The following is a 19,173-nucleotide window of genomic DNA, read 5'->3' on the forward strand; positions in this document are numbered from 1 at the left end:
AGGGACACAAACACATAAACTCGGCCTCCCGCAAGCCCTTTCCTAAGGGTGGGGGGCAAGCGGGTAGCCCCAAGAACTCCCAGAGGATGCGTCAAAGAAGAAAAAAAGCAGAGGGGTGCTGGGGAACGCATGCAGTGGGCAGAACTCTTGCCTTACTTACACATGGTGGGCTGGGGCTCAACCCCCAGCACCCCAGAGCCCCCCCAGCCCCGCCAGGAGTGATCCCTGGGCACCGCCAAGTGTGGCTCAAAAACCAAAAAATGAAGCAAAACAGAAAAACCATGGGCGGGTGGACACAGTGACAAGGGCCGTCAGGACACCCGGCGGCCCAGTCCTCCGGACACCAGGAAGAAGCTGGTCTCTCTGGGGGAGAAGGAAGCTCCTGGCTGAGGTCAGACCCCCAGGGCTATTCCCTTAGTGGATGGGAGCCGGGGAGATGGTGCCAGGCAGCGCCCCGGCCTCTGCACCCCCCCGGGCCTGTCTCTCCGGTCACCTCCAGCCAAGGGCACGAGGACACGGGCCTTTGAAAGCTCATGTCGGGGCGGCTGTCCCGGGACCCCGAGGAAACCCTGTTCGGCACGCCCCGTCTGTGAGGTGGTCCCAATGTCCTGTGCAGACCCCACCCTGCTAGCTCCCCATGTCCCTCCCGCCTGACCCTGCAGAAGGCCGGGCTCCGTCTGCTGCACACCCCAGCAGGACGGGGACTCAAGCAGACTCAGTGCGTCCCGGGAGTCACCCGCCTCAGGGACCCCCACACTGTCCCCAGGAGGCACCAAGCCGATGGCCTCCGGGCTTTTCTTTACTCCCGACTCAAGCATGGCTCGGAAAATGTGCTCCTGGATCTGGGGTCGGAGGCCAGCGCGGGCCATGCGCCCACCCCATCCCTGAGATGACCAGGTGACCGGCCCCACCTGAGCCCCACCCGAGCCCCACCCATCTGATTTCAGAGGTTCCGGCACCCAGACTCCTCCCGGGCTGGGCCCCGGCAGGGAGGGCAGGGAGCCCCAAGCGCCTGTCTGGCCACTCACCCACAGAACACGCAGCCGCCTCGCCAGGACAGCCCCTGGCCTTGCCCCGCTGCAGCACCCGGTGACAGATATTCACGAAGTAATGCTTCTTCTCGGCCTCCCGCTGGCTGTCGTCCACGGCCTCCCAATTCTGCTCGGGATCTGCGTGTTGGAAGGGAGAGGAAGCAGCTCCGTCAGCCCCGGGGCCGGGATTGCTCCTGCGTGAGTCACCCACGGCCGCGGCACGAGCCCTGGCACGGAGTGGCGCTCCTCCGCCACGGCGACGGCGACCGGGAGCAGGGCGGGTGGTGGGAGGGGGGAGGCAGAGCCAACAGCAGGACTCTCCCAGCCCCAAACCCAGGGGGCAGCCGGACCTCACGGCCCGCCCCCGGGCGTGGGCAGCCTGCCGGGCCTGGAGGGGGCACGCAGCTGAGAGCCAAGGGAAGGGCGGGAGGGGCACGGGAGTGGGAAAAACACCCCGACCCGGGGCCAGGGGCTGAGGGAACCACAGGAGACGCCAGCTCTCACCCGGGGTTCACAGCACAGCAGCACAGCTGGGCCCCCCCCAAATCGAAAGACAGCTGCCCTGGGCACCAACACCCCTCTGGCCCCACAGAGCCCAACAGACAAACGTCTGGATGGCGTCTCGCATCCCCCACGCCCCCACCTGGCGCCAGGCGCACCCCCAGTCTCCCCACCTGCAGGGCAGCCGCACCCCCAGTGCTCAGACCTGCACGCCAGCTGCACCCCGTCTCCCCACCTGCATGCCAGACCACACCCTCGGCTCCCCCTGGTGCCAGACCATGCCCCCTGCTCCCCACCTGCGTGCCCGACCACGCCCCTGGGTCCCCGGGAGTGCCAGACCACGCCCCCGACCCCACCCCCAGTGTTAGGCCACACCCCCGGCTCCACCCCCAGTGCCAAACCACGCCCCCAGCTCCCCACCTGCATTCCGAACCAAGGCAGACAGGTCAAAGCGCTGCTTCTTGCCGTCGCTGACGCTGCACGGCAGCTCCTCCTTCTCCTTGACGCAGGCGTGCTTGGTCTCCCAGGTGAAGAAGTAGGTGCAGTCCACCTCACCCGTGTACACAGGGGCACCTCGCCCGTTGTTGCCTGCACCGTCGGGGAAGAACAGGAGAAACGCCATTTAGGTGCGCAGGGAGAGAGGCGGAGGGTCCCAGCACACCCCAAGCCCGCCCCTTCCGTGCATTCTAGTGAAGCTCTGGGAGCCACAGCTGGAGGGGTGACATCAGGGCCGCAGAGGGCTGGCGCAGGGGCGGGCAGGGCTCCAGGCACGGTCAGCCCAGGCTCTGGCCAGAAGGTGGATGGGGACCAGGCCAGGGTGCCCACCCCACAGGTCAGCTCCGAGTGGGCCCCTTCCCTGGGCGCCACCAGCCTCCACTGACTTCCCCTTTGTGGAAACACTATCCTGCTCACAGCGGGCTGGCGCGCTCTGGCTGCCAGCGCCTGTTTCCACCCCTGGATGGTTTCACAGTCCTTGGGAGGGACTTCCCCAGCTTCCCTTTCTTGCGGTCGCGTGTCCCCGAATTGCACAATGTTCACAGGGAAAGGGAAATGATACTTTTGTATCAAAGGCAAGTGATGTTTCAACTGCAATGTCCATTAAACCCTTCAGATCCCAGACCTTCCAAGTGCCAGCGCAGCAGCACAACTGGCCCAGCGCCCACCGGCCCGGAGCCCTGGAACCAGAGGCGCTTCTCGGGCTGGCTGGCAGCAAAGGCAGACCGGGGAGACTGTGCGGGACAGGGACACTCAGCGCCCCGTGGCACGGGCAAGACTTGGCCCCTCTGGTCTCTCCCAGGGTGGAGGGAGAGTCTGCTCAAAGATTCTTTGCAAGGAAGGAGAGCGCGTGCCAGGCCCCTCCCTGGGTACCCTTTCTCCCTTGCCTTTGTGAGAGCCTCTCCTCAGGGCTGCTCCTTGCATCGGGGGCAGAGCTGCCAGCAACCTAGGGTACCACCAAGGGCTCACCCTCCACACACCAGCCGCCGGCTCCTCTGCCTCTTTCCAAGCACATACTCACACACACGCACGCTCGAATGCACAAACAGACGCACACACGAACACACATGTGGACACACACAAGGACGGACGCACACATGGATGGACACACAATGACAGGCACACACATACCACAAGCACAGACAGCCACACACGGGCATGAACACATGGATAGATGCACACATGGAAGGACGCACACACACACAGCCAGTAACACACACGCAGAAATGCACATACATCACACGCACAGACAAAACACGCACACACAGACACGCATGCACGGGCAGATACACACACGGACAAGCACTCATGCACACAATGGCAGACATACACAAACCAGCAGACGTGCGCGCGCGCACACACACACACACACACACACACAGAGACGCATGCACACACTGCCAGGCAAAAGCACATACACATCAACAGACACACGCATGCACACACTGGCAGATACACACACACAAACACATGCACACACACAGAGGCAGGCAGACACACACACGCACACATGCGCACACACAGGCAGGAAGGTACACGCACACACATACACACACAGGCAAGCAGACACAGGCGCACGCACACACACACAGGCAGGCAGACATACACACACAGGCAGGCAGGCAGACATGCACACACACACACAGGCAGGCAGGCAGACATATGCAGGCACACACACACACACACACAAAGGCAGGCAGACACACGCACGCACACACACACGCACGCACGCAGGCACGGATAGACAAGCACACGCACATACAGACAGGCGCACGCACTGATGGACACTCAGACAGAAGGCCATCCACATACATGCACACGCTCGTCTCCAGTCCCAGCCCCGGGTCACGTTCACCAGCAGGGCCAGGTGACCCAGGGGCCCCTGCCAGCTCCCAGCGCCGGCCGGGGGCTGCACTGCTCCCAAGGTCCCACGTGCCCGCCTGTACCCCGACATCCAAGGGGCTCCCGGGCCTGTCGGGGCCAAGGTGCAACCCACCCTTCTCTGGGCCTCACTCGGGGCGGCGCCTCAGTAACAGTCCGGCTAGCGGGTGACACTGGCGACCCAACAGTCAGCCTGGGAACCAGCGTGAGGGCCGCACCCGCCCACCAGCTCCCCGGGATGGAATCACGGCCTGTTGGGTTTCACCAAGAATGGAGCGAGCCTGTTAGCACCAATTAACCTTTTTTTTTAAACTGCTTACCTCAACTTCCTCTTTTTCCCTCCATAAAAAACCCTATATTTTGTCCCTCCCGAGGGAGCATTTTGGGTTTCTACCCGATTCTCTGCTCTCGGAACTCTGAACTCTGGTCCCAGCAAACGTGCTCTGCCTTTCAATTGCCTCCCTAGTTTTCGGTTAACAGCCTTGAAAATGCATGAGCTCCAGATTCACAACCCTCAATAATTCCTTGAGAGGTGAGTTAAACTACAAACCACACAAGCCCTGGTTACTGTAACACCCACCCGGGCACGAAAGCCCGCCTCTGCGTCCATCTGACCAGCACTGACCCACGTAGGGCAGCCTCCGAGAATCTCGGCCTCAAACCTTAAGCCCAGGTGCGATCAGGCGGAGTGTGGACGGCAACAGAGTGCGGGAAGTCCACTTCAAGTGACCGCAGGGCGCTCGACACCCCCACCCCCCACCCCAGCATTTTTTGAGCCTGTCTCTGCCCTCACCCGATGACAGACCCGCATGGGAAAGAGACACCTGGGGCTCACTGGGACGGACCCTAACAAGGGGCCTGACCCTGGCTCAGGCCGTGGACACCCTGCTGGACAAGAGGCAAGGGCATGGGAAAGGTTTGGAAGGAGGCAGACCGGGCAGGCCTTGAACTGCATGAAACCCAAGTGGGAACGGCACGTGCATTTTCACAGCACATGGAATGCTCCTCCCGCTTATGTGCCTGGGGGAAAAAAAATGTAGAAGGAAGGAAAGGGGAGGGCGTGAGAGGGAACGGCCTTGAGGAAATTCTGCAGGCTGCAGCTCATCTGGGCTTTCGCTCTCCAGAACTCTTGGCTGTGCCACGCACGTCTTCCCTGAGTCCCTGCCTCACAGCCCTTCCCAGGATCCTCCTGGTCTGCTGGGATCTTTCTGGAATGTTCCATCTCCCAGCATGCCCAAATGAGATCAGCACACTTGCGAAGGTCTCGGCCAAGTCGTTCGCGGAAAGCCCAGAGCAGAGTGGGGCCCGGGGAGGTAACGACAGGGTCGGGGGGGAGGCCAGCCGCCCAGCTGCACTTCTGGGAGAGGGTGGGGCGGGCAGAGGGGTCGCCTGGAGGCGCCCCGAAAGTGGGCTGGGAGGGGTGAGGCAGGAAGGGCGGTCAGCAGAGGGGGCCAACGGCCTCGCCCCTCGCCTTCGCTGCCCGCGGCTGCTGCTCCCACTCCAGCCCAGGCCCCTGCAGGGTGCCCTGCTGGACCCGCTCTGCCCTGCCCCGTGTGCGCCCCCCGCCCCCGGTCCAGGAAACGCCTCTTCTCCCCTCAACTGCCTCGATCCCACCACCCACCCCAAGAGCGCAGCCCAGACGCGGCGCATGATGGCCGCCAGTCTCGCTCCGTGTCAGCACTGCCCCCTCTCCTCACGAGTGTCGGCCTCGGGGGGTCTGGTCCACGTGCACACGGGGGCAGAGAACAGACATGGGGACAGTCTGGTCTCAGGCTCACTGGCACAGACAGCAGAGGGTCCCGCCGCCCCCCGGCCACACACACTCCGGGCAGCAACAGGCACTGGGTGTCCACTCCTTTCCCTGCCCGGGGTGACCAGAGCACACCGCCCCCACCGAGCCCGGACGGGAGACCCAGCACACAGAAGGGACTGTGACACTCACCCCAGCGGCCAGCCTGCACCCGTCTCTGGGGCGGGCGAACTCTGAATCCCCCCTTCCCATTTTGAGTCTGAGGACCCACCATTAGAACCAAGTCGACGCAGAACCCAACGGGGCTGGGGGTGACCCCCGGGATGGGAGGGGGCATAGGTCTGGGGGTCACAGTCCCCCCTGGAGCCACATGACTCACTCAGCAGCTTCCCCAGAATAGGTGCTCAGGGTTCGGCCCTAGCAACTCACCCAACAAATGGCGAAGGGGAGGGGGACCTGGGGGTGTCGGGTAGGGGGGGTCATGGCGACAGGGATAGGAGCCGAGCCCCTCCCCCCAGAAGCCAAGGGCCCCCCAGGAAAGGCTGGAGCCACAGAATAACAGAGGGACATCCCTTCTCACTCGGGCCAGCGAGCACCCCACTCCAGCCCGCCCTCTGACCCACTGAGACGCATGTCCCCCACCCGCTTCGAGCCCGGGGCTGCACAAATGACCTCCCGAAAGGATGTGCCGGCCGCAGCCCAGTGGGTGAACAGTGCCGGCCTGGCGGGGCCGGACGCAAGACAGAAACTCATTCCCAGCCAGCCCGGGACTGGGCCCCTGCCCAAAACAAACAGGCCAGCAGAGGAAAATGGAAACAGGATGTGGCGTCACCGGCAGCCCGGTGGGCTGGGGGCGGAGGGGTCCCCTACCCGCCCCACAGCCAGAGCCAGCCAGGCCCGAGGGAGGGCACCTCCCCCCTCCGTCCCACGACCCGAGCCCCAGGCGCCCCCGGGCCCCCCCGCTCACCCGCAGTCTTGTTGCACTCCAGGTTGATGACGGTCATGCGCTGAAAGCCCGAGCTGCACTCGTCGCCCCCGCGGTAGATCAGGGTGAGGTCCCCGTCCGAGTAGCTGCGGGCGAAGAAGGCAGAGGCGGCCCACGGGTCAGCGGGCCAGGAGAGGAACGGGCTTGCAACCACAACGGACAACGCGAGCGAGCCCTTGGGCGGCTCATCGACGAATCGGCCATCACGCGAGAGCAGCAGCAGCTCTCCAGCCAGCTCGGGGGTGGCCGGGGGGGCGGGGGGCGCAGGGCATCGTGACACAAGACCCCACCGGCCGGGAGGGGTCTTCAGAGTCAGACCTGGCAGGGGTGCGGGGCACATTCCCCCGGACGCAGGAAGACCCTCGTGTGTGGAGTCTCGCATCGCGTACAGAACAAATAAGGCTGGAGGGGCCCAAGAAGCACCCCAACAGATCTTAGCAGGGTAGTCTGGAACGTCTGGGGCGCTGACAAAACTTCCAGAATCTCCGACTACAAGGGGTTGGGGGATCAACACCCTCCCTGCAAAATGCGACTGCAAACACTGGAAACCTCATCCACGGTGTGCCCACTTAAGGGCTTTGCCCAGCAGGGGTGGGGGCAGCCTCTGAAACATCATGCAGAGCAGAGTGCCCGGCCCACCTCAGACTCCAGCACCCCGGGCGCAACCCACAGTGACGGGGCAGGAGAGGCCGGTGCGGGCGGCTACCCACCGGAGCGTCTGGTTCTGGAATCTGCCGGCGATCTTGGTTTGCTTGCGGTCGGCATTTTTCACCTGGCAGACGGCGGCGTCCTTCTTGCCACAGACCCCCACGCTGGTGTCCCCGCAGACGCTCAGGAAGAAGGTGTACTCCCTGCCGCCGGGGGCCGAGTAGAACGGGAGGGGGACCGCTAAGGGGGAAGGAGCAGAGGGCCCGTCACTCCCACGCACGCCGTCCCTGCAGCCCTCGGGAGCACCCGAGTCACCCTCATGACAGACACGCGTGCGGCCCCCCTCCCAAGCCCCAGGCCCAAGGGGCGTGCCGTCCCCGCCCGCACCGCCATGCTGGCTGAGGGGCCGCAGGTCCACACTGATGTCGTGCTGCTCGCTGTTGAGGGTGCAGCCGTCACTCTGCAGGTAGTCCCGCGTGCAGGCGTACTCGGTGAGCCACTCCACCTCATAGCGGCAGTTGGATTTCGCTGTCAGCCTAGGGGTGGTGCCCTGCGGGGGGTGGGGGGGCGGTCACAACGTGACATCTGTCACTGCCCAGACGCACAGCCGAGCTCACGCAGGCTGCCGTGTTTCCCGCAGTCTCCCACTGCGTGCGTGCGGCTCTTAGGCTTCCCACGCCATGCCCCACGGTCCCCGTCCCGGCCTGCGGGGGCTGGGGTTGCTCCTCTCGGCCCCGGGGAGCCAGGAGTGCGTGGGCATCCCGGCCCACGCCAGGAGGGGCCCCCTCCCTGCCGGGTGAAGCTCAGAGTCCACCAACGGCAACGCCGGCTGCCTCTTGCGCAGACGCACACGCCCTTTACAAACAGGGCTCCTGGCGCGCGCAGGCTCGCGGCCGCGGCTGTCGGCAGCAGGAGAAACTCGGTGTCATTTTTTCCCTCTTAGAGGAGACGTGGGGGAGCTGTGGCGGGTAATGGGGGAAGCTGTAGGTACAGGGGCGGCCAGGGGACCCCCCAGGTCCCACCGCCCCTGCAGATGTTGGCCGGATGCGCTCGACGTCCCGTGGGAGCACATCACATGGCCCCAAGGTGCCAAGCGGGTCAGAACCCACGTTTCTCGTGACTGGGCTCGGGTGCCCACGGGCTGAGTGCAGGGGAAGGAGCTGACACACAGGATTCACTCGGGAAACTGCGAGCAGCGGGAGAAGGGCAAAGCCACGGAGCTGGAGAGACACGCCATGGCTGGGGTGAGGTGTGGCGTGGGCAGTGCGCGAGGCCGCCCATGCCGCTGCTGCTTCCCCACGCACACCGGGGGCCCCTGAGCCACAGGCCACGGCCATGGCACACCAGCGCAGAGATGCGCACCTGGGAGCACGTTCCGCAGCCCCCCCGCCCCCCCACCCCCGGCAGCCACCAAGCCGTGCCCCACCGGACACGAGCCACACATGGACACGCGCCAGCAACAGACTTAGCCAGAAGAAACGACAGTCACTGGTCAGTCTGGGGACCCCAGGAGGGAGAAGCCGTGAGGAGGGGGCCAGCGTCCTGACCACGCAGCCTGAGGAGGGGAGGGGAGGCCCCTGGCCGCAGCCAGGACTCCCAGGGCCGTGAGCGGACAGAGAACTGTGGGGTCGGGAAGCCGCTCCCACCACGTGGCAGTCCAGGCTGCAGACAGGAGCGGGGGGTGGGTGGGAGAAAGAGTCGATGGCACTCTTGTCTCCCGGCTACACACACACACACACACACACACACACACACACACACACACACGCACACGCACACGCGCGCGCATACACACACGCACACGCACACACACGCAGTCACTCACTCTCTCACACTCTCTCTTACACGCACACACTCACTCACTCTCTCTCACACTCACACACAAAACGGGCCCACTGCCAGCCCCAAACAGAGCACAGAGCACATTCCGAGCTGGTTTGGAGGAAGGGGAGGGCTGCCTGGCAAAGGAATTCGGCTCCTCCTCCTTCATTCTAGTAGAAGAAGGCGAGGGGGGGACCCCAAAGGAAAACCCTACGCCCTCCCCCCAGCACCCCCCTGCAGCAGCACCCCACACCTGCTAAAACACGTAACCAGCACGGGACACGTGCAGGGCCCGGGCAGGGGCCCAAGGACAAAGAAAACTGCAAGCTTAGACCCTGCCCTCCAGGAGTTTATGACTCTGCGGAGCAGCGAATAAATAGCCAGAGGCCAGAGCAATAAATCAGGGGAGTGGGGAGGGGGAGGCGGCAGGGAGGGGCCCCCTCCCCCACCAGCCATAATTCTCCCAGCCTTTCCCCACCCCCCCTGCCCGGCCCGCCAGGCCTGCACACCATCTGCAGACTCACTCCTTCCTCGCCCTGCACCAATTAGCTCTGGGCTACCTTGTCCCCTTCCACCAAACTGAGCAATCAAGGGACCCGGGGCTTGACACAGGGTGCCCACGGTTGCTGCTTTAATATTCCTTCTAACCAGCGACACCCTAGAAAACTTTCTGGAATCTGCCCGTGGAGTTCGGGCCTCGGTCCCTCCCCGCCCAGCTCCCCAAAGCCTACCTCTCTCCTCTCCGAGGGACACAGGAAAGTGACGGTCACCGCCGGGCTGCGGCCATTGCAGAAGTCTGGCTTCCCGGCCCCTTCTTTCACGTAGGTCAGGGTAAGCCTGGACGAGCCACTAAGCGCGCAGCGAAAGGGGGAGAGAGACGGGCGGGCGGGTGAGCCGGCCACCTCACACAGGGAGCACCCGCCTGCTCTGCTCTCAACGTGCTCTCTCGGGGTGCGGAAGAGACAAAGGCCACCGCACCCGCCCACCCGCAGAAACCGATTCCCGCCATCAGAAAGAAGGGAAAAAACATTTAAGTCAACTCCAATGAGTGTCCTTCCTTAAAAAAGGGTAAAATAAATAAAGCCGACCAACATGTAAATTCGAAACGCTAACAAGAACTGCTGGAGTAAAACAAACAAAAAAACAATTATAAAGGATCTAACAAAACAAACGCCGCACAGCTGGGCAGCAGCTTCTGGGGGCCAGGCGCCACTTCCTGCCCCCAGGGAGCCCGCGGGGGTGGGGGTGCCTGCTCCAGGCAGGAGAGGAGAAGGGTGCCCCCAGCACACACACTCCTCAGCAACCTGCCCGTAGGAAGGGGCAGCTGCCTCACGCACCCCGAATTCCTCCTCCCCAGAACCCCCAAACTAGGCTCTCGAAAGAGGAGATGAAGTGGAAGGGGGGCAGCTCGGGTGGGGGGTTGGGGGGGCAGCAGACAAGCCCTCGGGGCTCCCTCCCCCCAGGAGGGCGCTGCTGCCGGACAGTAACCAGGACACAGCAATGACCAGAACACCAGTGAGTGGCCACCAGCCCCGACCCGGGTGTCCGGGACGTGTCATGGTGCCGACTGGTGGGGCCCGATCCCCCATTTCACAAAGAGCGTCTGGGATGGGGCTCCCGCCACGCACACCCACCTGTCCTTGCCCCAGAATCTCAGGCCATCCTTGGGCTGGCCCACGTCGAACGCCTGGTCCCCACGCAGCAGGCAGGCGGCGGTGCCCGTGGGGCAGGCGCGCAGCTGAGGGCTGGGGTCCCGCAGGGCATCTGGAAGGGGCGGGCAACAGTCAGGCCCGGCTGCCTTCCTCGGCAGCAGGCAGCACCCGTCGGCCTCGCTCTGGTTTGTTTCTGTGTCTGGTTTTTTGGTGTTTTTTTTTCCCCGTCTCGTTTTGTTTCTACATCTCCTTAAGGAACATGAAGTAGGATGACTCTGGGGCCGGGGTTGCCCTGCAGGAGGCAGGCTGGCAGCACACCCTAGAGCCCCGCGAGGCTATTCATAGAGGAGAATGTCCCCCTGCTCCGTGCTCCCCTCCAGGACTATAAATAGCTGGGAAAGAGGGCTGCTCCCTGCTGGGAGGTGGTGGCACTCTGGGGGCGGCCCCCAACCCTGCTGGTCTGCCTCCATACCGGTTGGCTCTGATGACCCAACTGAACCCACTGGCTGCCTGCAAGTCAGTCTTGGGGAAGCAGAAAAGGCACGAAATGTGCCCGCCAGCCCGGTCACCACACGGCTGAAACGGACTTGGTGAGAGTCGGCAGCCTGAGTGCCTGGCCGGCTCCGGGGCTCTCCAGGGCGCCCCTCCTGGCCGGCTGTGGGACTCGCCAGGGCGCGCCTCCTGCCCTGGGCTTCTCTGAGAGCCTTCTCAGTGGGGGCAGGGTGAGCAGGCACCAGAGTACCAGGCGGGTGGGGCCCTGCCTCCCCGGGATGAAAAGGCAGAGCACCTTCACACCACAGAAGGGGCTTCCGGCCCCCAGCAGCCTCTGCCCTGCGTCTGCGGGGCTTGGGGAAGAGGCAAGCAGTCAGGGCTGAAGCCAGGAGCTCTGGCTCCAAACTGGGTCTGAGGCTCCCGCGGGGAGCAGAGGGTGTGGGCACGAAACACAGTCCCGGGGCGCAGATGCCCCGGAGCCCGACTCCGGCTACCAGAGGGGCAGAGGAAACAGTTCCGTGAAAACATACCCGAGAATTCGGGTCGTCTTCGAAACAACTTGGAAAAAAGGAAAATAAATTAAGGGAACCATGGTTTCCCCAACCAACAGGGTCTTTTCATTTCCGAAGCCGTTCCTTCTCTACGTGTCCTCAAGTTAGAGCGACGGCGTAAAACTAAGCTGCGGACCCACGAGGGTCAAAGACTGTCTGCTCACCTTTCTCCCAAAAGAATGTTAAAAGCTGTTCTGGAGAATAAAGGAACATGTTCCTTTGTCAATAACAGTCTGAATTTTCTTTTTCTTTTTTAAATATGAAATTATCACGGGTCACTTGTAGCTGAACACGTAGGTGGGATATTCACTTTATAAAATGAATAAATTTTTTAAATGAATAAACTGAAACAAAACTCGTAGCAAAATGCCAGTGACCCCTCCCCCCCACCCCGGGGAAGAATATCCACACGGCTGGATGGGGGCCTGGAGCCACTCACCGGCTGCCCAGGAAAATTCTCCCACCCTGATATATTCTTTTCTTTCTTTTTTTTTTTGCTTTTTGGGTCATACTCAGTGATGCTCAGGGGTTACTCCTGGCTCATGCACTCAGAAATCACTCCTGGCGGTGCTCGGGGGACCATATGGGATGCTGGGAATTGAACCCAGGTCAGCCGTGTGCAAGGCAAATGCCCTTACCGCCGTGCTATCGTGGTAAGATTTGAGATTTTCTTTCTTTCCCTTTGGGGTAGATGGGAACTGAAGGTCTCATTTGGAGAGAGCCTTGCTCGACCACTGAGCCACACCCTCAAGACTTGAGAGTGGGATAGAGTGGGGGATTTTAAAAAAAAAAAAATTCCCAAACTGTGTCAGACCAAACTCCTATGTAGCAAGTGGGAAAGGGAAGCTGAGCGGGTGGGGAGAACCACCACTAAAAAAAAACGCTCTTAGTAGACGATCACTGCAGAACGCTCTGGGGGTGCTGGCTGTTAAGGGCAGAGGGAAGGGCCTGGCTTGACGATTCCCAGATCTCAGGGGGAGGGAGGGAGGCGGGAAGGTGTCAGCGACCCGTGATAAACCCACAGGCGCAGCTAGACTTGCGAGGGGCTTCGAGTCGGGCAGCCTCTGGCCTCCACGGTCCCTTCAACAAAGAGGCCGGAATCACGGCGGCCCCGCCCTCTCACAGAGACCGAGATGGAGAGACGGAGAGACCGACCCTCGTCACTGGGACCCTCCCAGAGACCAGGAGGCAGCATCCCGCTACTCCTGTGGGCCCAGTCAGTGCCACAGACGTGCAGACGACAAAGATCGGGCGGGTGAGGGGTACGGGCTCCCCAACAACCCCCACGCTCCCACTGACCGATATCTCTGCACACATTGATGATCAGGGAGGTGTCAGGGTCCGAGTCGTCCACCAGGTAGCCGCCACTCAACTTAATAAGCGGGTTCAAGTCGTGCTTCTTGTACTCGCTGTCGAATGCGTAACATGGCACCTACGGCGACAAGTGGGCGGTGAGTCCCCGGCCGGCGCCCCCACACTGCTCTCTGCTGCCCGTGACGGCCCCCGAGATAGGATGGCGCCAGGCCGCTCTCGCTTCCTCTCCCCAGCTGCTCCGGGTCTGGTCCCTGCACCCCGGCCAGCCAGTGCTCCTTCCCCGCCTGAGTCGCTCCGTGCAGGGCTCTGCAACTACCCCCGGGCCTCTCGCCTCCTGCTCCAGCCACCTGGGTCCTGCCGCTGGACGCCCCCAGAGCCTCCAACCTTGCTCTCTCCCCTGTGTGCCATTCCCAGGAACCCACCGCCGGGGCCGGGGTCAGGCCAGGCCTTCCTTCCTTCCTGCCACACTGGCCTGGGACTTGCTACCCACGCACCTTCCCGGCACAAGCTTCCCTGGTCTGTCAGAAGCCCCTGAACAAAAGCTGGAGGGCTTCGCTTTCGACTTCCGGCTCTTTTTCAGAAAAGAAAGGTCTGGGGAGCAGGGGAGATGGCGCGAAGGGCAGGCGTGCATGCCGGACCCGTGAGCCCTGGGGTCCATCCCTGGCACCGCGGAGGCAGCCCCCACCCCCAGAAGAAAAAAAAAAAAGATGATGTAGGACGCACAGGAATGCGCCGCGTCCCTCTTCTTCCGCCCCGTCCTGGCCGGTTTCCTCTTTTTCCCCTCGGAGATTCCACAGAGCTTCTGGATTAACTCAGGCACCAGCCCTCCTCGGAGCCCGGGGGCAACACGCTCGGCCGAGCACGCCTGCCTTTGTCTACACGGCTGACCGGCCTCCCCGCTGGTGTGTGTGGACACCGGGGCATGGGAACTCGGGATGACGATGGGAGACATCGCCCGAGGCGGGTTCAGGCGGGTCCCCCTCAGAAAAACAGAGCCAGAGCACAGAACGACTGTGGCTTGGGGGCTGAAGAAGTGACCGCGGCGTCCAAAGCCTGTCCACACAGCCTGAAACTCAGGCAGCGAGGGATCGATAGCACAGAGCCGGGTGGGAAGATTCTGAGGACCCCGGGAAGGGGAGAGGCGCGTGGAGGGGAGTGGGAGGGCCGGGACACGGCAAGAGTGAGGAAGACGGGGTACACCTGAAGAACCCGAGGGCCGAAACCGGCTCGGGGAGTCACGCCAACCAACCGGGAGAGCGGCGAGCGCCTGGCCGCGTCCCCCCTGCAGGAAGGACAGGAAGACACACCTCACACAGCATCCCCCCCAACCCCAGCGCCCACCAAATTGGAGCGTGCATGGGAAAAAAACAGTCCAGGCTCCTGGGGAAAATCTCCCACTTCCTGCTCCGCCGGCCGAGCAATGGAGACATTCATAAGGGCAGGAATGCGGCGGCGGGAGGGGGAGGGCGGCCACGGCCCCACACCACACACTGAATCAACCTTGGCAGGGGGAATGCGCCGAGCGCCGAGGAGCCCTGGGCGGCGCAGGGCAGCGTGGGGCCCTGCGCTCGCAGCCCCCCGAGAAGCAGCGGGGGGGGGGGGGGGGGCAAGGAAGGAAAAGCGGGGCGGGAGTGTCGAGGAATGCGGGTCCTCTCCCCACAGAGGCTGGGGGTCAGACCCCCCACCGAGCCCAGCAAAATTAGCACCAGGAGGCGGAGAGAGGATGAGGTGTGGGAAGCGGGAAACAGGGCCCATGGACACACGTGGGGGGCTGGGGGGCAGCGGCTGATGTCTGGCCGGGAAACCAGGGGACTTCGGGAGCTGCACCGCGGGCAGTGCGGACAAAGGAAGGCGTGTGCTGGGGGGGCGGGCAGGAGGTGCCGGGGCGCCCCTCCTTGCTGGGCAGCCATCACACCACACTCCCTGCGTGCCCGGGGACCCAGGTCTCGGGCCTCTTCCACTCACGCGTGGGGGCTTCCCTGGCACGGAAACGCTTTCCGATCCCAGCGGCATCCTCAGTGCTCACCCCGCAGCCCCAAATCCCGGGTGAGAGAGAAACGGGATGAGCGGAGTCCCGGCCGCCAACCGTCCCCGGAGAGATCGGGGCTGACGGCACACTGCAAACGTTTCTCAGGCAGCTTCAGCTCGGCCCCAAAAGGGGTGCTGGTACCCGGGTCCCCCTCCACCGCCCCGGCCCCGAGCCCCCCCCTTCGTCCAAACTGAGGCTGAACTGCAGTTTCAAGCCCTCCCAGGAATGTTATCTTAACCAGTCAGTCAGAAATTTCTCAACTACACTAGCCAGGCACGCAAAAACCCACCCGCCCCCCACCTCCCCCAAAGGGGGCCTCCCAGGAACAAGCCTCTCTCTTATCTGCAGGCCCTCCTGTCAACTTTCTTCTCTCCTGCCCCAGGGAGCGCCTCTCCACTCGCTGGCGGGGGGCGGCGGGGCACGAGCCCCCGCAGGAAAGGCTAGGGCCCACGCAAAGCACGGCCTCTGCAAAGCACGAAGGCTGCGGCAGCTCTGCGGGTCTATTTTTCCTGTTCTCGTTGGCCATGATTTAAAATAAAAATGGGGGGAAAAAAAAAACATGGAAACCCAGGTTTCAGTTCGAGGGGCTACACTCGGAGGCCCAGGCAGGGGCTGGTCCCTGCATTTCTTTACACAGGAAAGTGAAATGTCTCTGGTCAAACTGGGGGAAAAGGACAGAGGAGCAAAGACCCTTCCAGGTGGACCATCGAAGACCCTGAGAGGACGAGGGTGTGCTGGAGTCTAGGAGGGACTCAGTGCTGTCCGTTGCCCATGAGGCCCAGCGTGTCCCCAGCCCCGGCCACCCCCACCCTCGGCGGCGCACACGGGCTCTTTCTGGGGGGACAGCCTTCTGCCTCTCCCCCTGGCCCGACGTGCTGTCTTTCCTTTCGCAGACTGTCATGTTTGAAAACTCGGCGATCATTTATCACGCGTAACTTCATCTGGCTGCGTTTCTTAAACACAAACATCTCTCCCTGCCCTTCTGGAAGGGCCCGGCCCTCCCTCTCGGGGGAAAGTGACTGATTACGGCCATTTGTCAGGTCCCAGCACCTGAGAGGGGCTTTGAACTCAATCCTTCCAAACAGAAAACTAATGGAGAAAAGTGAGACTAATCCGCCATGAGGCCGCTGTCTCGGGGAACACAGAAAACCAGACGTGGAGAGCGGGCAGGGGCAGGGGGCCCGCGGGAGGGGGGCAGAGTGAGGCGGGGTGGGCTCCTGGGGGCCGGCCGCGGGGAGAAGTCCAGCTCTGAGCCCTGAGCCCGGGCTCCAGGCTCCGAAGGGGATGCCTCATTAATCACCAGGCAAGATTTGACCCAGATAACGGAGAAAGAGCAGAAGCATGAAGCACGGGCCACGTAGGCGCTGAGGTGCGCCAGCAAGGAATGTCGCGGCGGGAACACTCAGGGGCCCGCAGCCACGCGGCGCCTGCCGGCCACGGCGGCGATGGGAACTGCGGGCAGCGACGGCCGGAGGCGTTAGGTGCTGGGGCTCCAGAAACCGTGACCTGATATGCTTGGCGGGGTGACCATGTAAGGGCAATCGCACCCGCCGCTATTTTGAATGTGCGGTCCTAAAAATAGGAACCGCTTAAGCCGCACTTTCAACAATGAAGCCACGTGGCTCCCGGCGTGGCGCGACTGGGACTCCGAAAAGGAAGGGGGGGGGGACATTTCACCCCAATAGGTTGAATGTCCTTCTTTCCGCTCAATCTTCAAGAAGCAGGAAACGCACCTATTTTTGCAAAAGGGTTTTCCAAACAACAACCTGTTACCTCTTTGTTAGCTTTAAAAATATCCTTCTTGCAGGCAGCCGAAGTCCTCCACTCAAAGTAATGGACGCAGCCTGTGGTCATGACAAACTCCGGGGTTCCCTGTGAAAAAACACAGCGGTCACCCGAGCAGCGGGGGGGGGGGTGTGGGGGGGGAGTGACACATGTTCATTGTTTCACGGTGACAGTGAAGGCGAGTGTGAAATTTGAAGGGAGCAAAAGGAAGCTGGGGTGGGAGCCCAGTGGTTTTGTTAAACAAGGTCATCGAGAAACTCTCCACCCCAGAAGTTCAGAGACAAAAGCTTCATGAAATCATGCTGGAATCTGGGGGAATGACCGATCCAAACTGTTCTACTGCCCCAGCTATGCGAACACAGTGAGCTCATGGGAAGGGTTCCTCCGAGCCGCTCTGCTCCCAAAACTCCAAATGTTCTCTCCACCCCATGCCAACAGAATCCCGCCAGAAAGGGTGACCTCATGCTTCCTGTAAGCCTGAGGGAGGAGGCCCATCTGGACCGATCGGGCTCGCTCCAGACGCCCCCACACGCCAGGGAAGCCCCTCCTGACCCAGGGCGGACTCCAAATGGGTCGCCCACAGGATCCCAGCAGGATTCTAACTCCTCGCGTCCAGGTGCAAATCCCAGGCTGCTTCTCCCCAGTTCCGCTTCTGGGGCGGGAGTGCAGAACAGCTGAAGGCATCCGGCACTGGGGGAAGGGGGCTGTGATGGCGAGTCCGTCCTGCAGACCTCCAGGATCCGGGGGGCTGAGCACGCCACCGGGGTGTTGGGGTCACGTACAGCCTCGCCTGGTGCCCAAGGAACCCTATGAAACCCATTTTTCGAGTTCTTCAGATGAGACAACACGAGCCCAAGGGCGGGTGCAGCACCAAAACAGTCTTTAGGAGCAATTTTTAAAACAGTCTTTGAAAGCAATCTGGGGCTTCCCCCGAAACTCAATTTTCCCCAACACTCAGTTTCTACCTTCCTCTGAACAGCGAAGATTCACAGGATCTACACAGCCGTGGCTTTTGCTGAAAGCTAACAGCTGCTTCCTAAAAGTCCTTTTCTAAATGCTAAAGATTAAAATTCCCCACAGAAAAAAATACACACACACCCCAAAAATAAAATCACGAAATTCACAGGGTGAGAACAAACGTGGGGTGCACTTTCAACACTTGTGTTTAATAGGGCTGGAAACCCCATTACCCTCACAATAAGCTTCCTCCTTACTTACCTCTACTTATGTCAGTTTCTCTGATTTAATGGGGAAAAATGAAGAGAACCATTAAAAACCCAAGCACTGACCTGAAAAGTATGGAAATGAAAAAGCTGCAAGAACCGGCTTTAGAACTACTGGGACGCGCACTTGCAACAGTGATTTAAAAAAATCTATCGAGACTTAAACTGCTTTGAGTTTACACACATCCATCACCTTGAGCTACGGTTTCACACAGATGCAGTTCAAGTTTCTCCCGAAACGTGTGACTTTAGGCTCAGGGCTTGTTTGCGGACGGTTCTTCGTGGCGACGGTGATTTAATGGGGCTTCTGTTTGTGTGTTCAAGACTGCGCTCACCCCGAATCCCCGGAGCCGTGCGCGAGCGAACAAAGCTGAGACCACGTGGGCTCTGCCCGACTCACCAGAGTTTTCCCGCACAGAAAGGCAATGCTACTCTGCAGCCTCAGATTGGGGTTCTGAACGCCGCAGCTCAGCGTGGTGTTGAACTCCATCAGCGATCTGGTTGCGCTCTTCAGAGTGGGGTCACCTGTTTGGAGAACGAACGCACGTGAGCCAGTGGGGAATAAAGCCAGACCTCTCCACACCCCTCTCTGCCGTGCACAACTCAAAATCCATTCAAGGGCAAATGTCCTTAAGCTCTTCCAAAGTCAGAGGTCTTTTTTTTTTTTTTATGTAGGAGTATTGCTATTTATTCAGCCATTGATTAGGCTGAACCTTTGAGATCTTAATACAGAAAAAAACTAGGATTTCTTAAAACTCAATAGCATTCATTACAAAAAGAAATTTTTTTTTTCAATTCATTCGACTTACTGAATTTTAAAGATTTCTATTTTGGGAAAAGATAAAATAGAAACGTGTGACACAATGGAAATACAGAATAAGGAAACAGGAGCAAAAAACAAGCATACTTGTATGTGTTACACATCCTCACAAATAAATAAGAATAAATTATTTTATGAAGCTTTGAAATTCAGGCCCTCTAGCTAGGAAAAAAAAAAAGACGCAAAGGACACAGT

At 61.2% G+C, this 19,173-nt stretch overlaps 1 protein-coding gene across 6 annotated transcripts in view; it reads right to left on the reverse strand.

Annotated features, from left to right (window-relative positions):
* Positions 1-19,173, reverse strand: part of IGF2R (insulin like growth factor 2 receptor) — a 68,175-nt gene that overhangs the window by 24,276 nt on the left and 24,726 nt on the right. For 4 of the 6 annotated variants that reach the window (XM_056126042.1, XM_056126039.1, XM_056126040.1 and 1 more), the window contains exons 3-12: positions 18,559-18,683; positions 16,924-17,022; positions 13,107-13,239; positions 10,747-10,876; positions 9,844-9,961; positions 7,679-7,841; positions 7,354-7,531; positions 6,626-6,729; positions 1,953-2,120; positions 1,029-1,169 (exon numbers count right to left, since the gene is read on the reverse strand). In XM_056126042.1, the coding sequence (XP_055982017.1) occupies positions 1,029-1,169; positions 1,953-2,120; positions 6,626-6,729; positions 7,354-7,531; positions 7,679-7,841; positions 9,844-9,961; positions 10,747-10,876; positions 13,107-13,239; positions 16,924-17,022; positions 18,559-18,683 (1,359 nt within the window). The remainder of the gene's footprint in view (positions 1-1,028; positions 1,170-1,952; positions 2,121-6,625; positions 6,730-7,353; positions 7,532-7,678; positions 7,842-9,843; positions 9,962-10,746; positions 10,877-13,106; positions 13,240-16,923; positions 17,023-18,558; positions 18,684-19,173) is intronic. The other 2 variants (XM_056126041.1, XM_056126038.1) reach the window with 1 other exon arrangement.

Source organism: Sorex fumeus, unplaced genomic scaffold, assembly GCF_029834395.1.
Source record: "Sorex fumeus unplaced genomic scaffold, SorFum_2.1 ptg000061l, whole genome shotgun sequence".
Taxonomy (NCBI): Eukaryota; Metazoa; Chordata; class Mammalia; order Eulipotyphla; family Soricidae; genus Sorex; species Sorex fumeus.